At 48.2% G+C, this 23896-nt stretch overlaps 1 protein-coding gene across 4 annotated transcripts; it reads left to right on the top strand.

The window, feature by feature from the left end:
* Nucleotides 1-19260: 19260 nt before the first annotated feature.
* Nucleotides 19261-23381, top strand: LOC131926581 (H-2 class I histocompatibility antigen, Q10 alpha chain-like). Of its 4 annotated transcripts, XM_059282102.1 has the most exons (6): nt 19261-19392; nt 19595-19864; nt 20036-20311; nt 21994-22269; nt 22655-22684; nt 23236-23381. In XM_059282102.1, exons 1-6 carry the CDS (start codon nt 19320-19322, stop codon nt 23298-23300), a joined length of 990 nt encoding a protein of 329 aa, XP_059138085.1. In that variant the 5' UTR covers nt 19261-19319; the 3' UTR covers nt 23301-23381. The 4 variants fall into 4 exon arrangements, with proteins under 4 accessions (XP_059138085.1, XP_059138084.1, XP_059138083.1 ...); XM_059282101.1 differs by lacking the exon at nt 23236-23381 and having other exon boundaries at nt 22359-22661; XM_059282100.1 differs by lacking the exon at nt 23236-23381 and having other exon boundaries at nt 21994-22278; nt 22359-22661.
* Nucleotides 23382-23896: the final 515 nt, after the last annotated feature.

Genomic DNA, 23896 nt, shown 5'->3' with positions numbered 1-23896 from the left:
CCGGAGGGGCAGGGGCAGGAGGTGTGGGGTGAAAGTGTGACAGGCCAGAGTGAAGAGCATAGTGTCTTCAGGGCCAGGCCTGGATGAGGCACCCGCCCATGGCCCTGACCGTTCTGGCCATACAAAGGCTGGAACCTGTGTTGCTGGTTTGAGATTTCAGATCCTGGCGGTTCAGTTTAGAATGCTGGTGTGCAGCCAGCCTCCTCCGCACTCACAGGCATTCTGAGGGGGTGTTCACACCCAGGTCTACCTGGCTGGAATGTTCACACCGACCTGCCTCAAATACTGATTTCTGTTTCCCGCATGCTCCCAGAATGACCTTTTTCCTATGCTGCATTGTGTTGTCTGAGGGACTGTCCTCTCTAGTAGGCCTGGGCACCTGTGTGTCCTCAGAGCCTTGGCATGACACTGAGTGTCAAGCAGTTTTGAGTGGCTGAGCTCTCCACATACATAACAAAAGTCCCGCCCACCCCGAGCCTGTCTAAGAGTGCTGGTTTTTCTGTGACTGGAAGAGCCTGTGGGAGGTGTGGCTCAGAAGGGGAGGACTCTTGGTCACCTGGGGAAATATGGATTCAGAAAGACATGCCTCAGAACCCAGGATTGCTGGGAAGGAGCAGCTGCTGGACAGCACCATAGCTTTGGTACCCTCCCTGTGCGTCTCTGTACTGAGTTGTCGAGGAGGATGATCTCTGCAGAGAACAGTCCAAGACTTAGGCGAGAGGCTTTGCCAGGTCAGGGCCTCACATGAACCTGGAGTGCTTTAGATAAGGCCCAATGCTTCAGTCTATTAGGTTTTTTGTTTTTATTTTCAGATTATTGTATGTGTGTTTTGATTGTATGTAAAGACACCAAATGTGCAATACCCATGTCGGCCAGAAGAGGGCACTGTGTCCTCTGGAACTGGAGTTACAGGTGGTCATGAGAGCTACCTGACATGAATGCTAGCCATCAAACCTGGGTCTTCTGTGAGAGCATCAGGTGCTCTTACCACTTAGCCATCTCTCCTGCTTGAGATCCCCATTTCTGGTAGATTTTCACAGAGAAATCCAGAAAACTCCAGACAAGCCTTGCTAGGTCCCCCACTTAGTTACCATTAGAGTCCCCTTCCTGTCAACCGCAGATAGTTTATGTCAGCTTGATAGAAGCCGAAGTCATCTGAGAGGAGGAAGCCTTCACTAAGAAAATGCTGCCAGAACGGGGCTGGAGAGATGGCTCAGAGGTTAAGAGCACTGGCTGTTCTTCCAGAGGTCATGAGTTCCATTCCCAGCAACCACATGGTGGCTCACAACCATCCATAAAGAGATCTGGTGCCCTCTTCTGACCTGCAAGTGTATATGCAGACAGAACACTGTATACATAATAAATAAATAAATCTTTAAAAAAAAAAAAAAAGAAAAAAAAGAAAATGCTGCCAGAAGATCAGGCTGTAGGAAAGCCTGTAGGGCACTTCCTCTCTCCTTCTCTCCTCCCCTTTTCTCCCCCTCCCCCCCCCCAAAAAAAAAAAAAAACAAAAAAAAAGTGTGTGTGTAGCTCTGGCTATCTTGGAACTTGGTAAACCAGGCTGGCTTTGAACTCAGTTATCCACCTGCCTCTGCCTTTCAAGTGCTGGGATTAAAGGTGTGCCACCACAACCTGGCAAACATTTTCTTATTTAGTAACTCATGAGGGAGGGCCTAGCCCACTGGTTGGTGCCATCCCTGGGCTGGTGGTCTTGGGTTCTATAAGAAAGGCCCAGAACTGGGCATAGTAGCAAACACCTTTAATCCCAGCACTTGGGCAGCAGAGGCAGGTGGATCCCTGAATTTGAAGTTCCAGTACAGCCAGAGCTACACAGAGAAACCCTGTCTTGAAAAACCACAGGGTAGAAAATATAAGCAGGCTAAACAAACCATGATGAGCAAGGCAGTAAGGAGCACTCCTCTATGGCCTCTGCATGAGCTCCTGCCTGCAGGTTCCTGTGCAGTGCGACTTCCTGTCCTGACTTCCTTCAATGGTGAACAGCACTGTGTATGAAAACTGAACAAACCTTTTCCTCCTCAAGTTTTTTTGGTCATGGTGTGTCATCACAGCAATAGAAACCCTGACTAGGACATGTCACTGTGGGTTTAGTTACCCAGTAAAAACTCAAACGGGTGAGAGGGAGATGTCAAATCCCATAACCAATGTGACCCCTTAGCTCTTCCAAAACACCAGTGCAGCAGCCGCCCTCTTCCAACCTCTAGAAACGTTCTTGCAGGTGGTGCCTGCAGTAGGAGTTAATGAGCCCCATGATCTACCTCAAAAATAACCAGATGGTGGGGCTGGAGATGTGGGTCAATGGTTAAGAGCACTGGCTGCTCTCACAGAGGACAAGTTTGGTTCCCAGTTCCCACATGGTTGCTCACAACCATCTGACTGCAATTCCAGGGGATCTGTCGCCCTCTTCTGGCCTCCCTGGGCACTGCACAGATGTGCACAGACATACGTACAAAATACTCATACACATAAAACTAAAAGTATCAAAATAATCCAGATGGTGTCTTCTGTGGCTGGTGTTGCTGACAGCACATAACCAACTACAAATACAGGTTTGCTTTCTGTGGGGGCTAATCTTGTCAATGTTCACCTGGGAAGAGTGAGCCTCGTGCTCACATTACCTCCATCAGAATGGCCTGTGGGTATGTTTGTGGGCATTTCCTTGGTGGCTGATTTGTAGGGAGCAGAGGAAGTGAGTGAGTGGGAGAATGTGTATTTTGACATGGGCATGGCCGGTTGAGGACTCCAAGAACTAACGGCCCATGGAACATTGACAAGGCCATTTCAATACAGCCTGGCTCAAGATGGATGGCAAAGCTTTCGAAACTTAGGAGTCCACATCTGCATGTCTGTGATCTATTGATCATGTGTGCAGAGATCACCAACTGTGGCTTCCTGCTCCTGGGTGTTTATAGCCTGAGACTGCTCACCGATACAGACCTCGTACCCACACTAGCTAACCCCTTCTCTGCTGTTCCTGTTAACATGTGGAGGTTCCAGGATGTGGAGGTGTCAGTGGCATTAGAGAAACCCACCTTATCCCAGCTTCATTGTCTGTGTGTCTGTCCTTTGTTCATTCCCTCACTGGCCCTAGCCAGGGTTCTAGGACCTAAGCAGTGGGTGCTGCACAGATTCAGGATGGCCCAGCTCACTGTGGACACTACCGCTCTTAGGCAGGTGTGTCTGAGGTGTATAAAAGGAAGCCAGAGAGAGCTGGTCAGTGAGCATGTCTCATGGTCTCTGCTTCAGTTTCTGTCTCCAGCTCCAAGGACAGGCTGTAACCTGCAATCCAGATAAACCCTGCCACTCTGAGATGCTTTTGGTCACAGTGTTTGTCCCAGCAAAGAAAGCAAACGAGGATTGCATCTAATGGTTGGCTGGGTTGACACACTGTCTTAGTCAGGGTTTCCATCGCTGCAAGGAAACACCGGGACCAAAAGGCAAGGTGGGGAGGAAAGGGTTTGTTCAGCTCACACTTCCACAGCTCTGTTCATCATCTAAGGGAGTCAGGACAGGAACTCACACAGGGCAGGAACCTGGAGACTGGAATCCAGCAGAGGTCATTGAGAGGAGCTGCTCACTGGCAAGCTCCTCATGGCTTCCTCAGCCTTCTTTCTCATAGAACCCAGGACCACCAGCCCAGGGATGGAACTTCCCACAATGAGCTGGGCCCTCCCGCATTGGTCACTAATGAGAAAATGCCTTATAGCCGGATCTTATGGAGGAATTTTCTCAATTGAGATTCCCTCCTTTCAGATAACTCTAGTTTGTATGTCAAGTTGACATAAAACTCATTAGTACACACATCAGGAGTATAATTGCTTGGGGCTGGAAAGATGGTGGTTGAGAGCACTTGGCTTCTCTTCAGAGGACCTGAATTTGATTCCCAGCATCCATAGTAGGCTAACAACCATGTGTAACTCTGGTTCCAGGGCATCTGCACTCCTTGGATACAGCATGCATGTGGTGCACAGATGTGCATGCAAACAAAACACCCATATACATAGAAATAAAGAATTTTTTTTTTTACAAAAAATATGAAGCAGTAGACTAGGAGGCATCTGAGAGACTGCATGCACCCTGGAAACAAGAGCCAACTTTCTACATCCTCTTTGTCAGGCCTTCAGGAATGCTCTCACTGAGAGGTGAGGGACTCTCTGCTTGCATAAGGGTCATATTTTTCATGATCCACCATCTGAGCACTGAACATGTTGAAGCTGGTGATGGTTGACGTCTAATTTCAGTGTTAACTGGATCTGGAACCAGCAAACAGACAAGACACTGGGCATGCCCGTGAGGGACTTCCAAGATCAAGTTATATAGAGGAGAGATCCACCCTGAATATGGGGAGCCCCTTTTGGTGACCCCAGATAAAAAGGTCTAGAGAAAAGCTTTTCCTTTTCCCTGCTTGCCTTCACACCATGCTGGCAAGTCCATCTGCCTTGTATGAGTCTCACTGTTGAGTTTATCCATCATATTGCGTGGCTGCTGTAGGGTAATGTTAATCCCACTGGACAAGAGTAAAGACCATTACCCAGATTCTTTGGTCAAATTGTGAAAGGTTTATTTTCTGTCAGCCATGGCTGGGGATCAGAGCAGAGAGCAAGCCATTTAACACAAGTCCCACAGTGGTGGCACATGCCCTTAATCCGATCACATGGCAGGCAGTCTCTGTGTGTTCAAGGACACAGCCAAGCAGTGACTGGAACCTTTAATCTCAGTATGAACCATAGAGACCTGGAGGTCTTTATATACAGGCAGTGATGAGGAAGTCATGTGGTTGGGTTTAGAGCCAAAGAGAAGACAGAACAAAAATGCAATAAAAAGACAGGAAACAGGAAGAAGGTCTCTTTCTCAGGGGAAGGACAGCAGCGAGTGGTAAGATAAGGTGGTCTTAGCTCTTGGCTACTGCTCAATCTCTGGGCTTTTAACTCTTTATTTGGCTCTGTTTCTCATTTAATAAGACCTTTTAGAATTGCATCTACAGAGTAGGGTTTACAGTGTCCAAAAACCCTGCAAGACTGGGGGGGTTTCAAGGATTGGGTTTCCCAGAAGAATTTTGGTTATGTAGGGACTTGACTGAACATTTTCTAATTACTTGGCAGAACATCTTATCAAGGTACATTCAGGCTGTGAGTCAAACTCCACAGGTGGGGGGCATGTCAAATCCAGAAAACAGGTGAGGCACAGTCAAGCTTGAATTTTGCAGCAAATAGAAATGATTGTGTTTTGACCTTATAACAAAATGGCCTCTGTCAGTAAGATGGAGTCAGGCTGGTCCATCAGTAACAGGTCAGTGGAAACTTACCCTGGCCCTGGCCTGTCTCTGAGCTCCAAGACTTGATAATCCCTACCCCATCAACTCAGGGTTAACTACCAAACAATGTTTCTCAAAGCTGACTTTCAAGCAATACAGCAATACATCATCCATACTGTATATTTCCACTAGCTCACTGCACATGCTCCAAAACCCTGTAAAAGCCCTCCCCTCCACCAGGCCCTCTGCTGTCTCTGTCCCCTTTAGAGGCAGCCACCATTCTGTGTTCTCCTCAATAAGTCTTTGTGTGAGGTTTGTTGCATGGTGTGACTTTGTGGTATTCCTTGGCTACCAACTGCCAAGATGCCCTTGCACCAGAAAAACCCTCACAGCTGCCACCACCATTCTTCAGTGACATCAGAACCCAGCTTCTGTGGACTTCCTTGGAGGACCGAAGGCCACTGTCTCACCAAGAACCCCAGGCTTTTAGTGCCAGAGAGGGACTGGTGAGGCCTCTGCAGCTGCTGTTTCTCAGCAATGAAAAAGCAGCTGATTGCACCCACTGGGATGGAATTCACATCCTTGCAAATATCAACAGCTATACCAAGGGTGCTTGAAAAAGAGCACTCTGCTCTCGGACCAGCTCCTGAACACGCCCGGGAAACCTTGCACTAGTGATGTGTTCCTCATGGATCGTGTTATCGCTGGTCAGGAAATGTCACCAGCTGGAGCTAATGGGGTGTATCCTGAGAAACTGGCTCATCTTGCACCTCCCATTTTTCCCCTTGGTGTTTATGCTAATGTGTTTCTAAACCTGGCCATAGTTCCCTCCACTAAAAAATGTACAATCACTTGCCTTGCCAAAAGTTCTAGCCTCTGTGAAGATTTCCTTCATCATTGTTCAGGATTGTCCCAGAAATGGGCTGTAATACAGCAGCTGTCCATTTCTAAATGGTGATTTCGCAGTGAGCAGAACCTGTCAATCCAGCCCTCCTCTCTTCTTCAGTCAGCTGATCACAGGGCACACCCCATGAGGTGCACTGTGGGAAACAGAAAGCCACAGCAGGAGTAGGAGCCATAGACACATGGGTCACTTCATGTGACTCGCTTGTGCCTTCAGGATCTGCTCAGGCCCCATCATGTGTATCTCCTGTCTCCCCTGTGATGAAATGAGACCACTGCCTCACACTTCTGCCAGCACATCCCACACCTCTCCTGCCACCATGCTGTCCCCAGATGAACTGTCCTTCAAATCACGAGCCGAAATAAATAATTTCTCCTTGTTACTATTGTGTATTTTGCCATCACAATGAGAAGAGCAGGTAATATCTCCCCATTCTATCTGTTTGTCACCATAGTCCAGTGCCACCTTAAAGAATGTGGTCACTGTTTTCCTCATGAGGAATCCCTGGTTTGGGTTATCTTAGTTACTCTTCGGCTGAACTCAGGGTTCTAACAGAGCTCAGTGTGGGACTCTTCTAAAGCCTGTGGGTGTTTGCTTGCCTTTAAAGACTGTATTTTATTTATTAACTTTATCTTAGGAGTGTGTACACATAACACATGGGGTGTGGACAGGGTCACTACTGTCCTGGATTCAGATACGGGCTCCCACTGAGAGTCTTTTTTCCAGTGGAGACAGGAGCAACTGTATTGAAGCTATGTGTGACTTCACACATGTGTGTTCGTATGAGGACTCTAGATTTAAACACGTGAGACAGGAAGAGCAGGGGACCACTGGGGGAGGGGCAGCAGGAGAGGCAGGACAGGGAGACTAGTGAGGGCGAAATGACCAAGGTGCCATGGTACACATGTGTGCAAACACCACAAACTAGCTGAGCACAGAGGTGCATGCCTCTAATTCTAGAACTGCAGAGGTGGAGGCAGGATGTCAGAAGTTCAAAGCCAGCCTTGGCCACATAGTGAGTTTGAAGGCAGCCTGAGATCAACGAGACCCGATCTCAAAGCAAACATCTGCCAGTGACGCCTACAGAGGGCGACTGAACCTGTAGTTAGAGGGCCTGACATCCTTTGTCACACCCTCCTGGGTGGCTGAGAAGATGCTGAAGTCCACTGTGGTGGTTTGAAAGAAATTAGCCTCCCAAAAAAGTGGCGCTTTTAGGAGGTGTGGCCTTGTGGAGAAAGTATGTTCCTGTGGGGGTGGGCTTTGAGTTCTCCTGTGCTCAGGATACCCATGTCTCAGATCATTTCCTGTTGCCTGCAGATCAAGATGGAAGAACCCTCAGTCCTTCTCCAGCACCACATCTGCCTGCATCTGCCTTGCTTCCCGCCAGGACAATAACGGACTAACCCTCTGAAAGTGTAAGTCAGTCCCAATTATATGTTTTCCTTCATCAGAGTTGCCGTGGTCATGGTGTCTCTTCATAGCAATAGAAACCCTAAGACATCCACGGACCAGTGTGGACAGAGAATGAGCAGCACGCTGCTGAAGTACCTACACAGACGACCACCCTGGCTGTAAGATGCCACAAACCTGCTGGTGTTCGTGGCCTTGCTCATCACGCTGCTACTGATGGTGTGTGCTGGGTATTTCGTACAACTTCTATTTTTATCTAAATTATAGTTGGCCCAGGAATTGTTTGGAGATACAGCATCTGAGGAAGGAAATCATGAACCTTCAGGGTCTGAAACTAAAGGGAACTCTGCAGTCTCCACACAGGACAGGATCTTATTGCCAGGGACACCTGCTAAAGAAGGCCACTGAGCCCAGCCACAGCCCTTTATCAGGAAAAGATAAGGGATAAGGACATTAGGAGACTCTGTCTTTAGTGACCTAGGATTGAAATTTCCCAAGGCATTGAGAAATGTCTACAATTGAATTTATAACCACTTCAAAAAGCATTCACACATAAGCCATACAGACACAAATAGAACTGAATATAAATTGGATCATTTCACATTTTATCTTAAAATATTTGTGTCTCGCGGTCTTAGCTTAATACATTTATATTTTAGCTTTTGGAAAATCTTTGTTTTGTGTTTGCACTGGTGTAAATCAAAATTTTTTTAGGCAAAAAAGAATTTTATTCGTTTGTGCTCTGTTTTGCACGGGTCCATGGAAGAATTTTAGGCTTAGCAGCAGCCAAGGAACCAACCTCTGGTGAACTGACTGCCTATTACTTCACAAAAGGCCTTTTTTATTGTTTCACAATTTACACCTCTTAGCAAGTCCATTTCCACACACCAGAACCTCTTATCTGGAGTTGTTTGAAGGAAGGAAATGTCCAAGCCTTTCTCAGTCAATTAGATCTCTTTGTTTCCAGGTCCTGTCAGAACTAAGTTTTGCAAAGGCCTTGACCCCTTCTGGAAGAACTCAGATAAGAATCAAACACTTCTGTGGAAAGCTAACAGTAACACAAGGTAACAATAACAAAAGCTAACAGAAACAAAATGTAACAGTAACAAAAGGTAACAGTCGAAATAGGTAACCTTGTCTTGAAAAACCAAAACCAAACAAACAAAAACCACCATCACCAAAAAGTAGCCTTTTCTAGACATTCTAAAGGTCAGAAATTGGAATCCATCTCATTGCAGTTAACCAGGTGACAGTCATGTCACTGTCCCATCGTCTACATGTGACTTTGCAGCTTGTCACGGTCTCACTCCCTCAGCTGATTTGTCAGTTGTTGGTGTCCAGTGCAAGAGGGTTAAATGTCATTTAAAAATATCCAATGACTGAGGGAAGCAGATGCAGACATCCACAGCCAGGCCCCAGGTGGAGCTCCAGGAGTCCAATTGGCGAGAAAGAGGAGGGTTTGTATGAGCGAGAATTGTTGAGACTAAGACTGGAAAAAGCACAGGGACAATTTTTAGCCAAACCAATGGAAACACATGAACTATGAACCAATGGCTAAGGGGCCCCCAACTGGATCAGGCCCTCTGGATAAGTGAGACAGTTGATTAGCTTGATCGGTGTGGGAGGCATCCAGGCACTGGGACCGGGTCCGGTGCTCAGTGCATGAGTTGGCTGTCTGAAACCTGGGGCTTATACAGGGACACTTGGCTCAGCCTGGGAGGAGGTGACTGGACCTGCCTGGATTGAATCTACCAGGTTGAACTCAATCCCCAGGGGAGTCTTTGCCCTGGAGGAGATGGGAATGGGGGGTGGGCTGGGGGAAAGGCGGGAGGGGGAAAGACAAGGGAATCCATGGCTGATATGTAAAATTAAATTAAATTATAAAATTAAAAAAAAATATCTTCAAGGGGCTGGAAAGATGGATGAGTGTTGTGATCCCAGCACCATGTCTGTGTGTGAGGTGTGGCTCACATCTGCCCTGAACTCCAACTCTAGGCACTGACACCCTTTTGTGGTCTCCTTGGACACAGCACTCACATGGGCTGCCTGTCCCGGCCAAGGGATGCAGCTGAAGGCAGGAGAAACCTCCAAACCCTTGGAACTGGTGAAACAAATCCAAGCTGAGAGGCTGGTGTCACAGGTCACGTGTGGAGAGGACGATCTGAGACACTAACCTGCTTTCTGCACAGCTTCCTGCTGCTGTGGGACAGAGGTGCTGGTGAGCCTCCTTCAGGACAGGCTGTGTCCCCACACTGGGGACACTGAGGCCTGTGTGGGAAATGCAGAAGCAGACTGACACATGAGCTCACACTTACAGCTTACCCAGTGTAATTCCACATGTTCTTTACACGTGCACAAGTCTTATGGAAAGAAAGGAAACACAAGATGAGTGGATGGGGGGCTGAGGGAAGGGGAACTGGGAGGGGAAGGGTGGGGAACTGCAGTTGGGATGAAAGATATGAGAGAAAATAGATTGAAAAATAATTTAAATCTTTAAAAACCTCTCTGAAAAACTGTAAAACAGTTCCTCTGAATGCCCGGCCTAGCTTGGCTTATTTCTTGCCAGCTTTTCTTAACTTTAAATTACCCCAATCATCTTTTGCCTCTGGGCTTTTCCCATTCTCTTACTTCTGTAAATCTTACTCTTACTCTTTGGCTGGCTGTAGCCAGGTGGCTGGCCCCTCTTTCTTCTCTGGCTCCTGGATCTCCTCCCAGATTCTCCTTTTAATTACTCTCTCTGCCTGACAGCCCTGCCTCTTTTTATCTCCTGCCTCACTATTTTTTTTTTTTTTTAAGATTTATTTATTATGTATACAGTGTTATGTCTGCAGGCCAAAAGAGGGCACCAGATCTCATTACGGATGGTTGTGAGCCACCATGTGGTTGCTGGGAATTGAACTCAGGACCTCTGGAAGAGCAGTCAGTGCTCTTAACCTCTGAGCCATCTCTCCAGCCCCCCCCTTTTTTTTTTCGATTTTTCGAGACAGGGTTTCTCTGTGTAGCTTTGCGCCTTTCCTGGGACTCACTTGGTAGCCCAGGCTGGCCTCAAACTCACAGAGAACCGCCTGGCTCTGCCTCCCGAGTGCTGGGATTAAAGGCGTGCGCCACCACCGCCCGGCCTGCCTCACTATTGATCATTCAGCTCTTTATTAGACCATCAGGTGTTTTAGACATGCACAGTAACACAGCTTCACAGAGTTAAACAAATGCAACATAAACAAAAGTAACACACCAGCTGGGCGGTGGTGGCACACGCCTTTAATCCCAGCACTTAGGAGGCAGAGGCAGATGGATCTTTGTGAGTTCGAGGCCAGCCTGGTCTACAGAGTGAGATCCAGGAAAGGTGCAAAACTACACAGGGAAACCCTGTCTCGAAAAACCAAAAAAAAAAAAAAAAAAAAAAAAAAAAAAAAAAAAAAAAACCACACCTTAAAATAATATTCTACAACATATTTGACCATGCTCAGGTGAGCATATGCACAACACAAATTGAACTTTTTTTCTTTCTTTCTTTCTTTTTTTTTTTTTTTTGCGGGGTGTGTGTGTGTGTGTGTGTGTGTGAGAGAGAGAGAGAGAGAGAGAGAGAGAGAGAGAGAGAGAGAGAGAGAGAGAGATCACAAGGGTTGGGGCATACCTCAGAGGATTGGAAACTGAGTGTGATCTGGGTGCATAATAATCTAAAAAAAATATTATTTTGGAGAAAAAAGCCCTTGCCAGTCCCTGCCTTGCTCTGTCTGCTGCCTCTAGATCAGGATGTAGCCCTCAGCTACTGCTCCAGCACCCCATGACTGTCTGTGTGCTGTCTGCTCCCTGACATGGTGAGAATAGGCTCAGCCTCTAGAACTGGAGCAAGCCTCCACTTACATGCTTCTTTTATATGAGTTTCCTTGGTCATGGTGTCTCCCCACAGCAACAGAACAGTGACGAAGATACATCTTATCATTGCTTATTCTCTGTCCTCTACATCTCCTTCCATACATAAGTCGCCTCACCTAGAAGAAGGATGGACTCTAATGCTCAGTAAGACCAGACCCAAGGCCCCATCCCTGTCCTCCCCGATGTCACTCTCAGAACAGACCAGCCCCACAGGGTCAGCCCTGAATGCTGTCCCCAGCTGTGCAGGCCATTGGTGTCTCTTTGTGCAGGACCTGAAGCTTATGCACTCTGGGCAGGAAGGAAAAATCATGAATGTCCAAAGAGAGGAAGAATGTTCCTTCTGATTCCTCTTTTAGTTTTCTGTCTGTCTGTCTGTACGTCCATCAATCCATCCATCATCTATCTATCTATCTATCTATCTATCTATCTATCTATCTATCTATCAATCTCTCTTCAGTCCCTCTAAAATCAGATTTACCTGTTCTGAGGGAAGAAATGTCCACATTTCTCTCCTGTCTCCCCACTTTTCCTGACTTTATCAGTGCCCTGTGTCACCCAAAAGGCAGAGGAAAGGTCCTAGGACTGAGGGACAGGAATGGAATTGGAACCCAGTGTGTCCCCTTCTCTGTAGTCCAGCCATCCTAACAGTGGGGCCTCCCCCCAGGAGGGTTAATCACTGATGCCCCAGCTGGTGGGGTTGGGGGTGGGGCTCATACACATCCTCCCTCCTGCAGTTCTCAGTCCTAGTGACCCTGCATTGGGGAGGTGCAACGTTTGATTTTTGTCAATTTGACACAAACCTAGACATATTTGGGAAGAGAAATCTGAATTGAGAAAATACTTTCAACCATGTGGTTTAAGTCAAGTATGTAGCACAAATCCTAATTGGTCTTAATAAAAACCCAGAGAGAGATGGGGTAAATACTGGAAGATCAGAGAGACAAAGGAACAAGTCACAGCCACTTCTCACCTCACCAACTCCTCAGCAGATCGATCCTGTCTCCAGAATCCTCAGACTGAATGCCTCTGAGTCCTCAGCTGAAAGCTTTGAGTTCCTGTCTCCTCAGGCCTTATCTGCCTTTTTCTGCCCAGCCATATAACTTTCTGTCTCAACCTTCCTGATGCTGGGATTAATGGTGTGTGTGTCTCCCAAATACTGGTAGCAAAGGCATGAGATCTCAAGTGCTGGGATTAAAGGTGTGTGCCACCACTGCCTGGCTCTGTTTCTTTTAGACTGGATTAATCTCGTGTAGTCTAGAGTGGCTTTGAATTCACAGAGATCCATACAGATCTCTGCCTCTGCCTCTTGAGTGCTAGGATTAAAGGTGTGTGCCACCACTGTCTGGCATCTATGTTTAATCTAGTGGCTGGCTTGGTCCTCTGATCTTCAGGCAAATTTTATTTGTTAATGAGTAAAACAAAATATCACAAGTCACCAGGGCATTTTCTTGATTAGTGATTGATATGAGATGTCCAGCCAACTGTGTGTGGTACCACCCCTAGGAGGTGGTTCTGGGCTGGATCAGAAAGTAGGCTGAGCAAGTCATGGGCACCGGGCCAGTAAGCAGTGTTCCACCATGGCCTCTGCTTTAGTTCACACCTCTGGGTTCCTGCCCTGCTTGAGTTCTTGCTCTGACTTCTCTAGGTGATGAACTGATACCTGGAAAGGTAAGAAGAAATAAACCTTTTCTTTCCCAATTTGCTTCCAATCACAGTGTTTTATCACAGCAATGCAAACATTAACTAAGACAGAAGTAGGCACTAGGTGGTGGGGTATTGCTGAAACAGAACTGACCGTGTTCGGGGAGGATTGTGGAAGGACTTTAGAACTTTGGGCTGGAAAAGCCATTGAGTGTTCAAAGCTTGACACTGTACTGTGGGAATGTAGAAGATAATGTTGAGAGCAGTGCAGACTAGGGGCTAAGGGACAGGACAGTGAGCAGTGTTCTTCCATGGTGTCGGCTGCAGCTTGAGGCTCCAGGATCCTGCCTCAGAGGTCCTGGATCCCTTCGGTGGTGGACTGGGATGGGGAAGTGTAAGCTGAAATAAACCCTTTCTCTACCAAGTTCATTTTGGTCATTGGGTTTATCACAGCAACAGAAAACCTAAAGAAGACAGAGGTATACATGGGCCTCACTCTGCTCCCTCTCAACCCCCTCAACCCCATTCTCTCCTCGGCTCAACCCCATCTCTCCCTTGCCCTGGACCAGCACCCACAAGTTAGCTCACAACCACCTGTACAGCTCCAGGGGGTCTGATGACCTCTTCTGACCTAGGGCAGCAGGTACCATGTGTTGCACATACCTACATGCAGGCAAAACACTCACATACATAAAAAAATAGATCTTTACTTTAAAAGCTTAAAAGTGTTATTTTATTGTTGTATCACACTGAGTGTCCACGGCTATGTAAAGACATTAAACATAACAGCTCTTCTGTGTAGCTGAAAAGTTGGATTTTTCTCCCCATATACTTCAACCAAAATGATGGTTGAATACAAAATGAGTCAGGAAAATCCAGTGACCTTCTAACAAAATGGACAAGAAGAGGATGTGGAAAAATGTAAAGTGTAAAGAAGATCCAGACTTTTCACCCTGTTGTTTTATTTTAGAAAATGGTTATTTCTCAGACAAAATATCATTTTTGATAACACACAATAAGATAATTATTTAAAAATTAATTTGGAGGGGCTGGAGAGTTGGCTCAGTGGTTCAGATCAATTTTGCTCTTGCAGAGGACCTGGGTTCAGCTCTCAGCACGCACACAGCTCACAACCACCAATAACTCTTGTTCCAGAGGATCTGACAACTCCTTGACCTTCACGGGCTCCAGGCATGCATTCTACCCTCTCACTCTCCCCCACTGCCTGACACCAGGGTCGCCTCGGCCAGCTCCCACTTCAGTGAAGACACGGAACACATGGACGGGTCCCTGCCTCAGGGTGAGAGAGTGGAAGCCGCGTGTATCCTGACTGATGGGACTGGAGCAGGACTGTGCAAGTTCAGCATTCTGGACAGTGAGGGTGAGAAGAGTATCCCAGTGCTCAGCACTTTTCAGTCTGAGGGGACAACCGTGGATGTGTGTCACCTCTGCCACCACATTTCAGGACCCTGTCTGCAAGGACTCTAACAGGCTGGTGTTCTGTGAGGTTTTCAAGCACAACCAGGAGCCTCTGAGGTCCATGTGAGGCACACGTGTACTCTGTCAAAGGTAATGAACATGGAGGGCAGACAGCAGCCCTTTAGAGAAGACAGTATGAATTCATTGTCATGGAAAAGAGAAGCTCAGTGTTTTGTACTGTCCATGGCTTCCCAGGGCTCCTAGGTCAGCATTACTGTGCTGTGGGATGTGAGGCTGAGGCAGACTGAGTTTCTTTGTAGCTAGAGTCAAGAAACATGACTGATGACAAGGTCATGGTTGCCCCGTGGGAATTCCACACAGGACCCTCTGAAGCCATCTGTGTGGGAGATCATGTTCCGTCTTGTATGTGATGACTCTGAAGTGACACTGATTGGTCCTAAGCCCACTGCTGGGGACTGGGATGGTGCAGGCTGCCATGACAATATGACCATCAAGTCCAAGCATGAGGAGAATGATCTGAAGTACACAGAAGGAGGCTGTTGGAAAACTAAGCCAGTGGCACCAGGTCCACATTGGCACCAGGGTCTGAGGGTTGTCCAGACAATGCCTGACAAACAACTGGATTCCATGAAGCCCACATATGTCAGGTCTCACAGTGAAAAGCTGTCTCATAAAACAAAGAGAGCCAGGCCTGGTGGTGCATGCCTTTAGTCCCAACACTCAAGAGGCAGAGGAAGAAAGATCTCTGAGTTTGAGGCCAGCCTAGTCTACAGATTAAGTTCCAGGACAGCCAGGGCTACACAGAGAAACCCTGTCTTGACAAACCAAATGAAACAGAACATAGATGTGGTGGTTTGAAAGAAAATGTCCCCCAAAGGGAGTGGCACTATTTGGAGGTATGACCTTGTTGGCAGAAGTGTGTTATTGTGAGGGCAGGCTGTGAGGTCTCTTTTTCTCAAGCTTCCCCCATGTGACAGTCGGTCACTTTCCTGTTTCCTGCAAGATGTAGGATTCTCAGCTCCAGCACTATGTCTGCCAACATGCTGCCATGCTCCCATTCATGATCATAGTGGACTGAACCTCTGAAACTGTAAGCGAGCATCCCTTAGTAAATGCTTTCTTTATAAGAAATATATGGTCATGGTGTCTCTTCACAGCAACAGAAAACACTAAGTAAGACATTATATTAAAGTATATTGGTTAATTTGTTATAAGAACTGGTTAGAAACAAGCCTAAGCTATTGGCCAAGCTTCCATAACTAATAATGAGTATCCATGTTGTAATTTGACAGCAGGGACAGAGAAAGTCTCACTACAAATGAAGCTCAACCTCCAGGCACATATTTCTACCTGAGACAGCTTAAAAAAAGTTTCCAAACATACAAAAATGGAGCCAAACACAGCTGCCTAGTCCTGCAGTCTCTCACATGGTACAGAAATGCATCTCATGGACACTACCTGCAGACTTGAGCCACCAGTGAACCATGAGCTAAGCTACTCAATGGTTTAAGGTTTTGCTCATGGAGACAGAAAAGGTTACAGATACACAGTAAAGCAGGTTCAGAGAGACAAAACCTCTAAACAGGTTACAGTGTGTTTAACAATGTGCTTAAGTTTAAGAAAAATAAAGAAAAGAATACAGTCATAAAAAATAAGTAGTTTTAAAAAATAAAGTCTTTAAAGAGAGAAGTAATAAAAAAGAACAAATCTTGTAAAGATGGAAATATTATAACACAAGGAGTTATATGGTACTTGTTAATTTTGATTTTTTTGAATGCTAATGAACAAACTACAGCTGCTGAGAGACACTGGACAGTGGAAGGGACTCCTATATTAAACCAACGTATACACCTTAGGAATGCCTTAACTTAGACATCTATAACAATCAAACTTATGGTCATGGTCGGTATGCTTTCAAGGTCATACAGAGACAGGTTTCAGATAGTGATCTTCAAACACTTCAAAGACCTACAGAATATGATATTTAAAATGTTATAATAAGCCGGGCGGTGGTGGCGTACGCCTTTAATCCCAGCACTTGGGAGGCAGAGCCAGGCGGATCTCTGTGAGTTCGAGGCCAGCCTGGACTACAGAGTGAGTCCCAGGAAAGGCGCAAAGCTACACAGAGAAACCCTGTCTCGAAAAACCAAAAAATAAAAATAAAAATAAAAATAAAATGTTGCCGGGCGGTGGTGGCGCACGCCTTTAATCCCAGCACTCGGGAGGCAGAGCCAGGCGGATCTCTGTGAGTTCGAGGCCAGCCTAGGCTACCAAGTGAGTTCCAGGAAAGGCACAAAGCTACACAGAGAAACCCTGTCTCGAAAAACCAAAAAAAAAAAATGTTATAATAACATAACGCTTTTCATGACAATAAGACGCATCTGCTCCAGGCAGAACCAATTCACTTCACAGAAGATGATGAGTATCGAAGAAACTCCGTATAGAGTTTGCTTTCAAGGTGGCAAGAGCTGTGGGATAATGCTCTTGTACACTGTAAAGATTTATTACTTGATTGGTTTGATTAAATGCTGATTGGCCAGCAGCGGAGAGACTAGGAGAATTCTGGGAAGAGGAAGGGTGGAGTCAAGGACTCACCAGCCAGATGGGGAGGAAGCAAGATGAGAATGTTGGACTGAGAAAAGGTGCCAAGCTACACGGCTAAATATAGGTAAGAATTATGCATTAACTTAAATGTAAGAACTAGTTAGTAATAGCCAGGGCTATGGGCCAAGAATTCATAAGCAATATTAAGTCTCTAAATCAATTATTTGGGAAGTGGCTGCCTGGTATTTGAGTTGTTGGCTGGACACAGAAACTTCCACCTAGAGCAAGAACAGCCATTTGGGCAAGAAACTGGTCTTGTCTTAACTACTTACAGTATGCTCTACAAACTGGACAAGCAGGACACAAAGGAAAAAGATTGTTGAACTTTGCCAAGACAAGGTGGGACAGTCCTTCAGAAATTCCTGCTTCACAGAAAAGTCTGTCAGATAATCTGGGCCTGTAGGCTGAAGATGGATGTCTCAGCATTACAGAAGAACCCTGGGGTGACTGACAAGGCAGCCAGATGTCTCTGTCATTTCATAGTTTTGGAAGTTGCTTGCTCAGCACTTTCTGTTTACTCAGGGAATATTATATCCTTCTCAGGTCTCTGATGGACTTGAAGACTAGATAGTTATAGTTACAGTTTCCCTTAGTCATGATAGAAAGTAAATTAGGAACAAAACTTTGGATTCATCAAGAGAGGATAGATAATGGAATGTTTTCATATAAATTTGCCAAATATCAATGGAACAGACATTGTAAATGTATTTCTTACTTGGTAATTGGTCTTATTGTAAGTATATTGCATTCTTAGAGTTAAAACCTTTCCTCTTCATTTAGACGAAAGGGGGGAATGTTGTGCAATAATCTTTTCATACACTGTGAAGAAACGTCACTCTCATTCATTTAATAAAAAGCTGAACAGCCAATAGCTAGGCAGGATTTCCAGGCACAGAGGACTCTGGGAAGAAGGGCAGAGTCACCAGGAGACGTTGAGGAAGCATAACATATAGGAGAAGCTACAGACGCTGAGCAAGCAGCATTCATGGGCTTTACAAGGTAAAAGTAACCAAGCCAGGAAAAGGAATGTAGATTAAAATATATGGGTGAATTTAAGTTATAAGAATTAATTAGAAACAAGCCTAAGTTATCAAGTCAGCTTTCATAATTAATAATAAGTCTCCAAATCATGATTTGGGAGCAGGCTGGTGGGACAGAGAAAGACTAGCTACAATCTTCACTCACACTTTATGAGTTGTTTAGATGAGGGAGATGAATGTCACAGGCCTGTGGATCACTGGGTCTGATAACAGTTGGCTCCTGAGTTCCTCAGGCCTGTGCACTGTGGACACCGGGCAGAGGTAATTCTCATGGCAGATGTACACACTGGGGATTTGAGGTTTCATCCCTGTTCAATAATGTGGACAGGGGGCTGGAGAGATGGCTCAGAGGTTAAGAGCACCGACTGCTCTTCAAGAGGTCCTGAGTTCAATTCCCAGCACCCACATGGTGGCTCACAACCATCTGTAATGAGATCTGGCGCCCTCTTCTGTGTACATAATAAATAAATAAATGTTTAAAAAAAATAATGTGGACAAAAATTAAGTTTATAAATCTTTCCTCTCTGTGGATTTTGAGTTGATGTCTTCAAATCCCAGCCACACATAACGGAAGTAGAAAGTGAAAGCAGAGGTGAGTAGAGACTCCAGCTCGGAGAGTCACAGATAACACTGTGTGTCAAAAGTGCTTGACCAGAGCTGTGAAAACTCGGGTCACCTCCCGATGCAGGTGTCCACGGCAGCACCGCACCGTCACCAGGACTCCGACAGCACCTGTTTCCGTGAACATTCATTTTAAGTGCTGTGTATATTTTACCTGGAAACTTCCTGCTCTTAGGTTTCATCCTGACTAACCTGAGGAGACAGTTGTCCTTAGGCGGCTCAGAGACACCATGACAAACAGCGCTCCGTCCCGCAGCACAGGGTTCAGCAAAGTCTCAGTCCCCAGGCGGTGAGGTCTGAGGTGGGAGCCCAGGGCTGGGGATCCCCAGGTCCCCAGTTTCACTTCTCCAGCTCCTGACCTGGGTCGGGTCCTTCTGCCCGGACACTGATGACAAGTGTCCTGTTCTCACCCCCATTGGGTGCCGAGATCGCGGAGAACCAATCAGCGTCGCCGCGGTCACAGGTTATAAAGTCCACGCAGCCCGCGGAACTCAGACGCCCCAGATCCGAGATGGGGGCGATGGCTCCGCGCACGCTGCTCCTGCTGCTGGCGGCCGCCCTGGCCCCGACCCGGACCCGCGCGGGTGAGTGCGGGGTCGGGAGGGAAACGACTCTGCGGGGAGGGCGGGGGCGGCCCCGGGGAAGCCGCGTCCCCGCGTCGCCCGGCCAGACCCTCCCGCCCTTCTCCACCGCGTCCCGAGCCCCGCGCCCTGCTCCCCTCCCGGCCCGCGCACCCGCCCGGGGTCCCGGGAGGAGGGTCGGGGTCTCACCGCGCGCCGCCCCCAGGCTCGCACTCCATGCGGTATTTCGACACCATCGTGTCCCGGCCCGGCCTCGGGGAGCCCCGGTACATTGAAGTCGGCTACGTGGACGACACGCAGTTCGTGCGCTTCGACAGCGACGCGGAGACCCCGAGGATGGAGCCGCGGGCGCCGTGGGTGGAGCGGGAGGGGCCGGAGTATTGGGAGGAGCAGACACGGAAAGCCAAGAGCAACGAGCAGACTTTCCGAGGGAACCTGAGGACCGCGCTCCGCTACTACAACCAGAGCGAGGGCGGTGAGTGACGCGGGTCGGAGGTCACGACCCCTCCAGGTCCCTACGTCCGGGCCGGAGTCGTCCCGGGTCCCCGGTCCGAGGTTCGGGAGGAGAGTCGGGGACCGGAACCGGTTTCCCTTTCGGTTTAGAGGAGTCCGCGGGTGGGCGGGGCTGACCGCGGGGTCCCCGCAGGCTCTCACACCATCCAGCTCATGTACGGCTGTCACGTGGGGTCGGAAGGGCGCTTCCTCGGAGGGTATGAACAGTACGCCTACGACGGCCGTGATTACATCGTCCTGAACGACGACCTGACGACATGGACGGCGCTGGACACGGGGGCGCGGATCACCCGGCGCAAGTGGGAGCAGGCTGGTGAGGCAGAGAGACACAGGGCCTACCTGGAGGGCGAGTGCGTGGAGTGGCTGCGCAGATACCTGGAGATCGGGAAGGACACGCTGCAGCGCACAGGTGCAGGGCCGCAGTCAGCTCCTCCCTCTGCCTCGGGCTGGGCTCATCCTGAGGAAGAAGAAACCCCTCAGCTGGGGTCATGCCCCTGTCTCAGGGCAGACAGTGTCCCTGGGTCTCCTGATCCAGCATGGCAGGGACCGCACTGACCCCAGGCTCAGCCTTCTCCCTGGACAGTTGCAAATCTGTCTCAGGAGGAGGAGAGGAGATCCTGACATCACCACAGTGGCTCCTGCAGTCTGCAGGCGCTGTCAGCCATGGCCTCTCCCAGGCCGGGGTCTCTGCCCACACCAGGGTCTGTGGAAACTGAGTCCTGTCATCTGAGTGTGTCAGCCTTACACGTCAGGACTGGAAGTCTCCTTTACCTGATGGGAGATATGGGCGCCCCTACCCTAGGCTGGTTCCACAGTTTCTAGAACTTTCCAAAGAATACATTCTCCCAAATACCTGTGGCTGAGGTTTGCATCCCTCACACACCCCAATTCCGTCTATTCCTAGAATAGTCACATGTGCACTTATGAGGTGCCCTGAGTGAATACTAAATTGTGGAAATTTCTCTCCCTGCCACTCTGTCCCTGATATTATTTTGCTTTTAGTCAGTAGTTCTTCCTCACTGGGATAGTATTCTCCCTCCCCTTGTATTATCATTTGTATCAGTCTCTACGGTGCCAGGGGGAACTGCTAATCTGGATAATTAGACAAGTTAGGTCAGTGTTCCCTATGAAACAGAAAGATTCCTGTGAGCTTAGACTGTTTTCTGCCATATTAACATCCAGAGCCTCCTGCTCTCCCTCTGACCCAACAAGTCACAGTGTTGCCCAGTGGATTAGGAATTGAACTTCCTCAGAGACAGGGTCTTCTGCAGCTCCAGGACAGGAGTGACAGGGACGATCCACACACCCCTGTGAGCACCGCTGTGTCCCAGGGAGTGCTGCACTGGGCTCCACAGCACACTTCCAGGGGTCCTGATGACAATGCCTTGCATCTTGTCCCCAGAGGCAGGGCATGGGGAGTCATTTTCTCTGGCTGAGTGTCAGAGGTTCACCATATTTCTGCTGCACATCTTGGTGATGGCTGTTCACTGGACAGACAGTTATGGTGTTCAGCAAGATGGCCACAGTGGTTGTGCCTCAATGGTGGCAGCAGGAGTTGGTGGCACCCTTCATGCAGCCCTTGTACCTGATTTCTTATTTTGATATAAACTAATAACCTATAAATTAATTATTTTCCATTCCTTCATTCTCTTACTACCTAACTAACGCTGTAGAACATCACATGAGGAAGACCATGCTGACCCGCTGGCTCATGTGGATTCCCTCTTAGCTACTGAGTCCCCCCCAGGACAATGTGCAGCTCTGTGATTAGGGGACCAGCTCTACCTGAGGTCACTAGTGTGATGACAGAATTGTCCAAACAGACACAGTTTAGTGTCATCATTGGTTTAACTTTGTGGATTTCACTTTATCTTGTTAAGTGAGGGAATTTTTTTTTGTTTGTTTTTGTTTTTGTTTTTCGAGACAGGGTTTCTCTGTGTGGCTTTGTGCCTTTCCTGGATCTCGCTCTGTAGACCAGGCTGACCTCGAACTCACAGAGATCTGCCTGCCTCTGCCTCCCGAGTGCTGGGATTAAAGGCGTGCACCACCACCGCACGGCTAAGTGAGGGATTTCTTAAATCTTCCTTGCAGATCCCCCAAAGGCACATGTGAACCATCATCCTGGCCCTGAAGGGAAAGTCACCCTGAGGTGCTGGGCCCTGGGATTTTACCCTGCCCTCATCACCCTGACCTGGAAGAGGGAGGAGGAGGAACAGACTCAGGACATGGAACTGGTGGAGACCAGACCTTCTGGGGATGGAACCTTTCAGAAGTGGGCAGCTGTGGTGGTGCCTTCTGAGGAGGAAGAGAAATACACATGCCATGTGGTCCATGAGGGTCTGCCTGAGCCCCTCACCCTGAGATGGGGTAAGGAGGGTGTGGGTACAGAGCTGGGGTCAGGGCTGAGAGCTGGGGTCCATGACCTCCACTTTCCCTTCCTGTCCTTCCCTTCCCAGAGCCTCCTCAGTCCACTGTCCCCATCATGGCAATCATCATTGCTGTTCTGGTTCTCCTTGGAGCTGTGGCCATCATTGGAGCTGTGGTGGCTGTTGTGAGGAAGAGGAGGAGAAACACAGGTAGGAAAGGGCAGGTCTGGTTCTCTCTCAGCCCCTTTTAGAAGTGTGCTCTGCCTCATTAATGGGAAACATCCACACCCCTCATTGTTCCTGTCTCTAACCTGGGTCTGCTGTCAGTTCTGGAACCTTCCTAGGGTCGGGTCTTCCCTGGTCTCTCACAGCTTTTCTTCTCACAGGTGGAAAAGGAGGCTATGCTCCAGCTCCAGGTAAGTGTGGGGAGCAGGATTGTCCCTGAGGCCCTTGGGGTGAAGCTGGAAGAATGGGGAGCTCAGTCAACCCAGAATAGCTCATCTGGTGAAATCTTCTGGGTGCCTTGTTTGTATCTTGATATGAGTGATTTTATTTATATATAATTTTTTTTTTTAACCCTAGGGGAGATAGTGCCCAGAGCTCTGAAGTGTCTCTCCGAGACTGTAAAGGTGACACTCTGGGACCTGATTTTGGGAGGGACTAAGTGGACATGATTGGAGTTCAGGGACTCCCAGAATCCCCTCTGAGTGAGTGGTGGGTTGTTGGGATGTTGTCTTCACAGTGATTGTTCATGACTCTTGCTTGTAGTGTGAAGACAGCTGCCTCTCCTGACAGAGTGACAGATGATGTGCTCAGGTCTCTCCTGTGACGTCCTGAGCCCCTCAGTTCACTCTCAGCAACAGTGTCTGATCTTCCCTGTGACCCTATGGGCTCAATGTGAAGAACTGGGAACCCAGCCCCCCTGCACACCAGGACCCTGTCCCTGCTGCCCTGTTCCCTTCCACAGCCAACCTTCCTGGTCCAGCAGACAGGAGGGGACATCTGCATCCTGTCACCTCCATGGTGCCCTGAGCTGCAGCCCCTGACTCCCCACTGAAAATAAGAATCTGAATATAAATTGATTGCTCATGTCCTTGATCTGACAGGTGGATTGGCGGGTAAATTAAATGTGAAATACTTAGAGCTTGTGCAGGAAATAAATGGCAGCATGGAGAACCTTCCAGAATCTGTGTTCATTGTGCTGTGTGTATCTGGTGGACAAGATGAGGCTGTGGGAGCTGAGTGTGAACAGGACTGTGCCCAGGTGGAGCTCAGTCCATTGTTGGCTGTGACATGGTCATTCCTCAGCTCTGTCACCTCCTAGCTCTGTTCTCTTCATCACTTGAACCACATGCTGAGAGTCTGTGATCACAGGGACACTGGGATGACAGAGCCTTGTCCTGTCCCCATGATTGTGAGCAGCCAGGGCTGCTGTGACAGGTCAGCCTGGGCTCTGACCTGGCCATGGCTCTTCACCCCGTCTTCTCTGTTCATTTCTTGTCTTTTTAGTTTGTGTGGAGGTCTAGGCCTGTTCTTGTTCCTGTGAGTGTCCCTGCTGCCACGGACTGGCCCACCCGGAGTACCACGACCGTAGGAGAACCAGGGCTTGGGTAGTCAGGAAGGCAAGG

Source organism: Peromyscus eremicus, chromosome 16_21, assembly GCF_949786415.1.
Source record: "Peromyscus eremicus chromosome 16_21, PerEre_H2_v1, whole genome shotgun sequence".
In the NCBI taxonomy this organism is placed as follows: domain Eukaryota; kingdom Metazoa; phylum Chordata; class Mammalia; order Rodentia; family Cricetidae; genus Peromyscus; species Peromyscus eremicus.
This window is presented reverse-complemented; position numbering and strand designations above follow the sequence as displayed.

Bases quoted from the DNA above. Each gene is read 5' to 3' on its own strand.
- LOC131926581 (XM_059282099.1), top strand. From the start codon at position 19,320: ATGGGGGCGATGGCTCCGCGCACGCTGCTCCTGCTGCTGGCGGCCGCC. The intron at 19,865-20,035 runs GTGAGTGACGCG...GGGTCCCCGCAG, and splicing joins CTACAACCAGAGCGAGGGCG to GCTCTCACACCATCCAGCTC. The intron at 22,270-22,358 runs GTAAGGAGGGTG...TTCCCTTCCCAG, and splicing joins GCCCCTCACCCTGAGATGGG to AGCCTCCTCAGTCCACTGTC.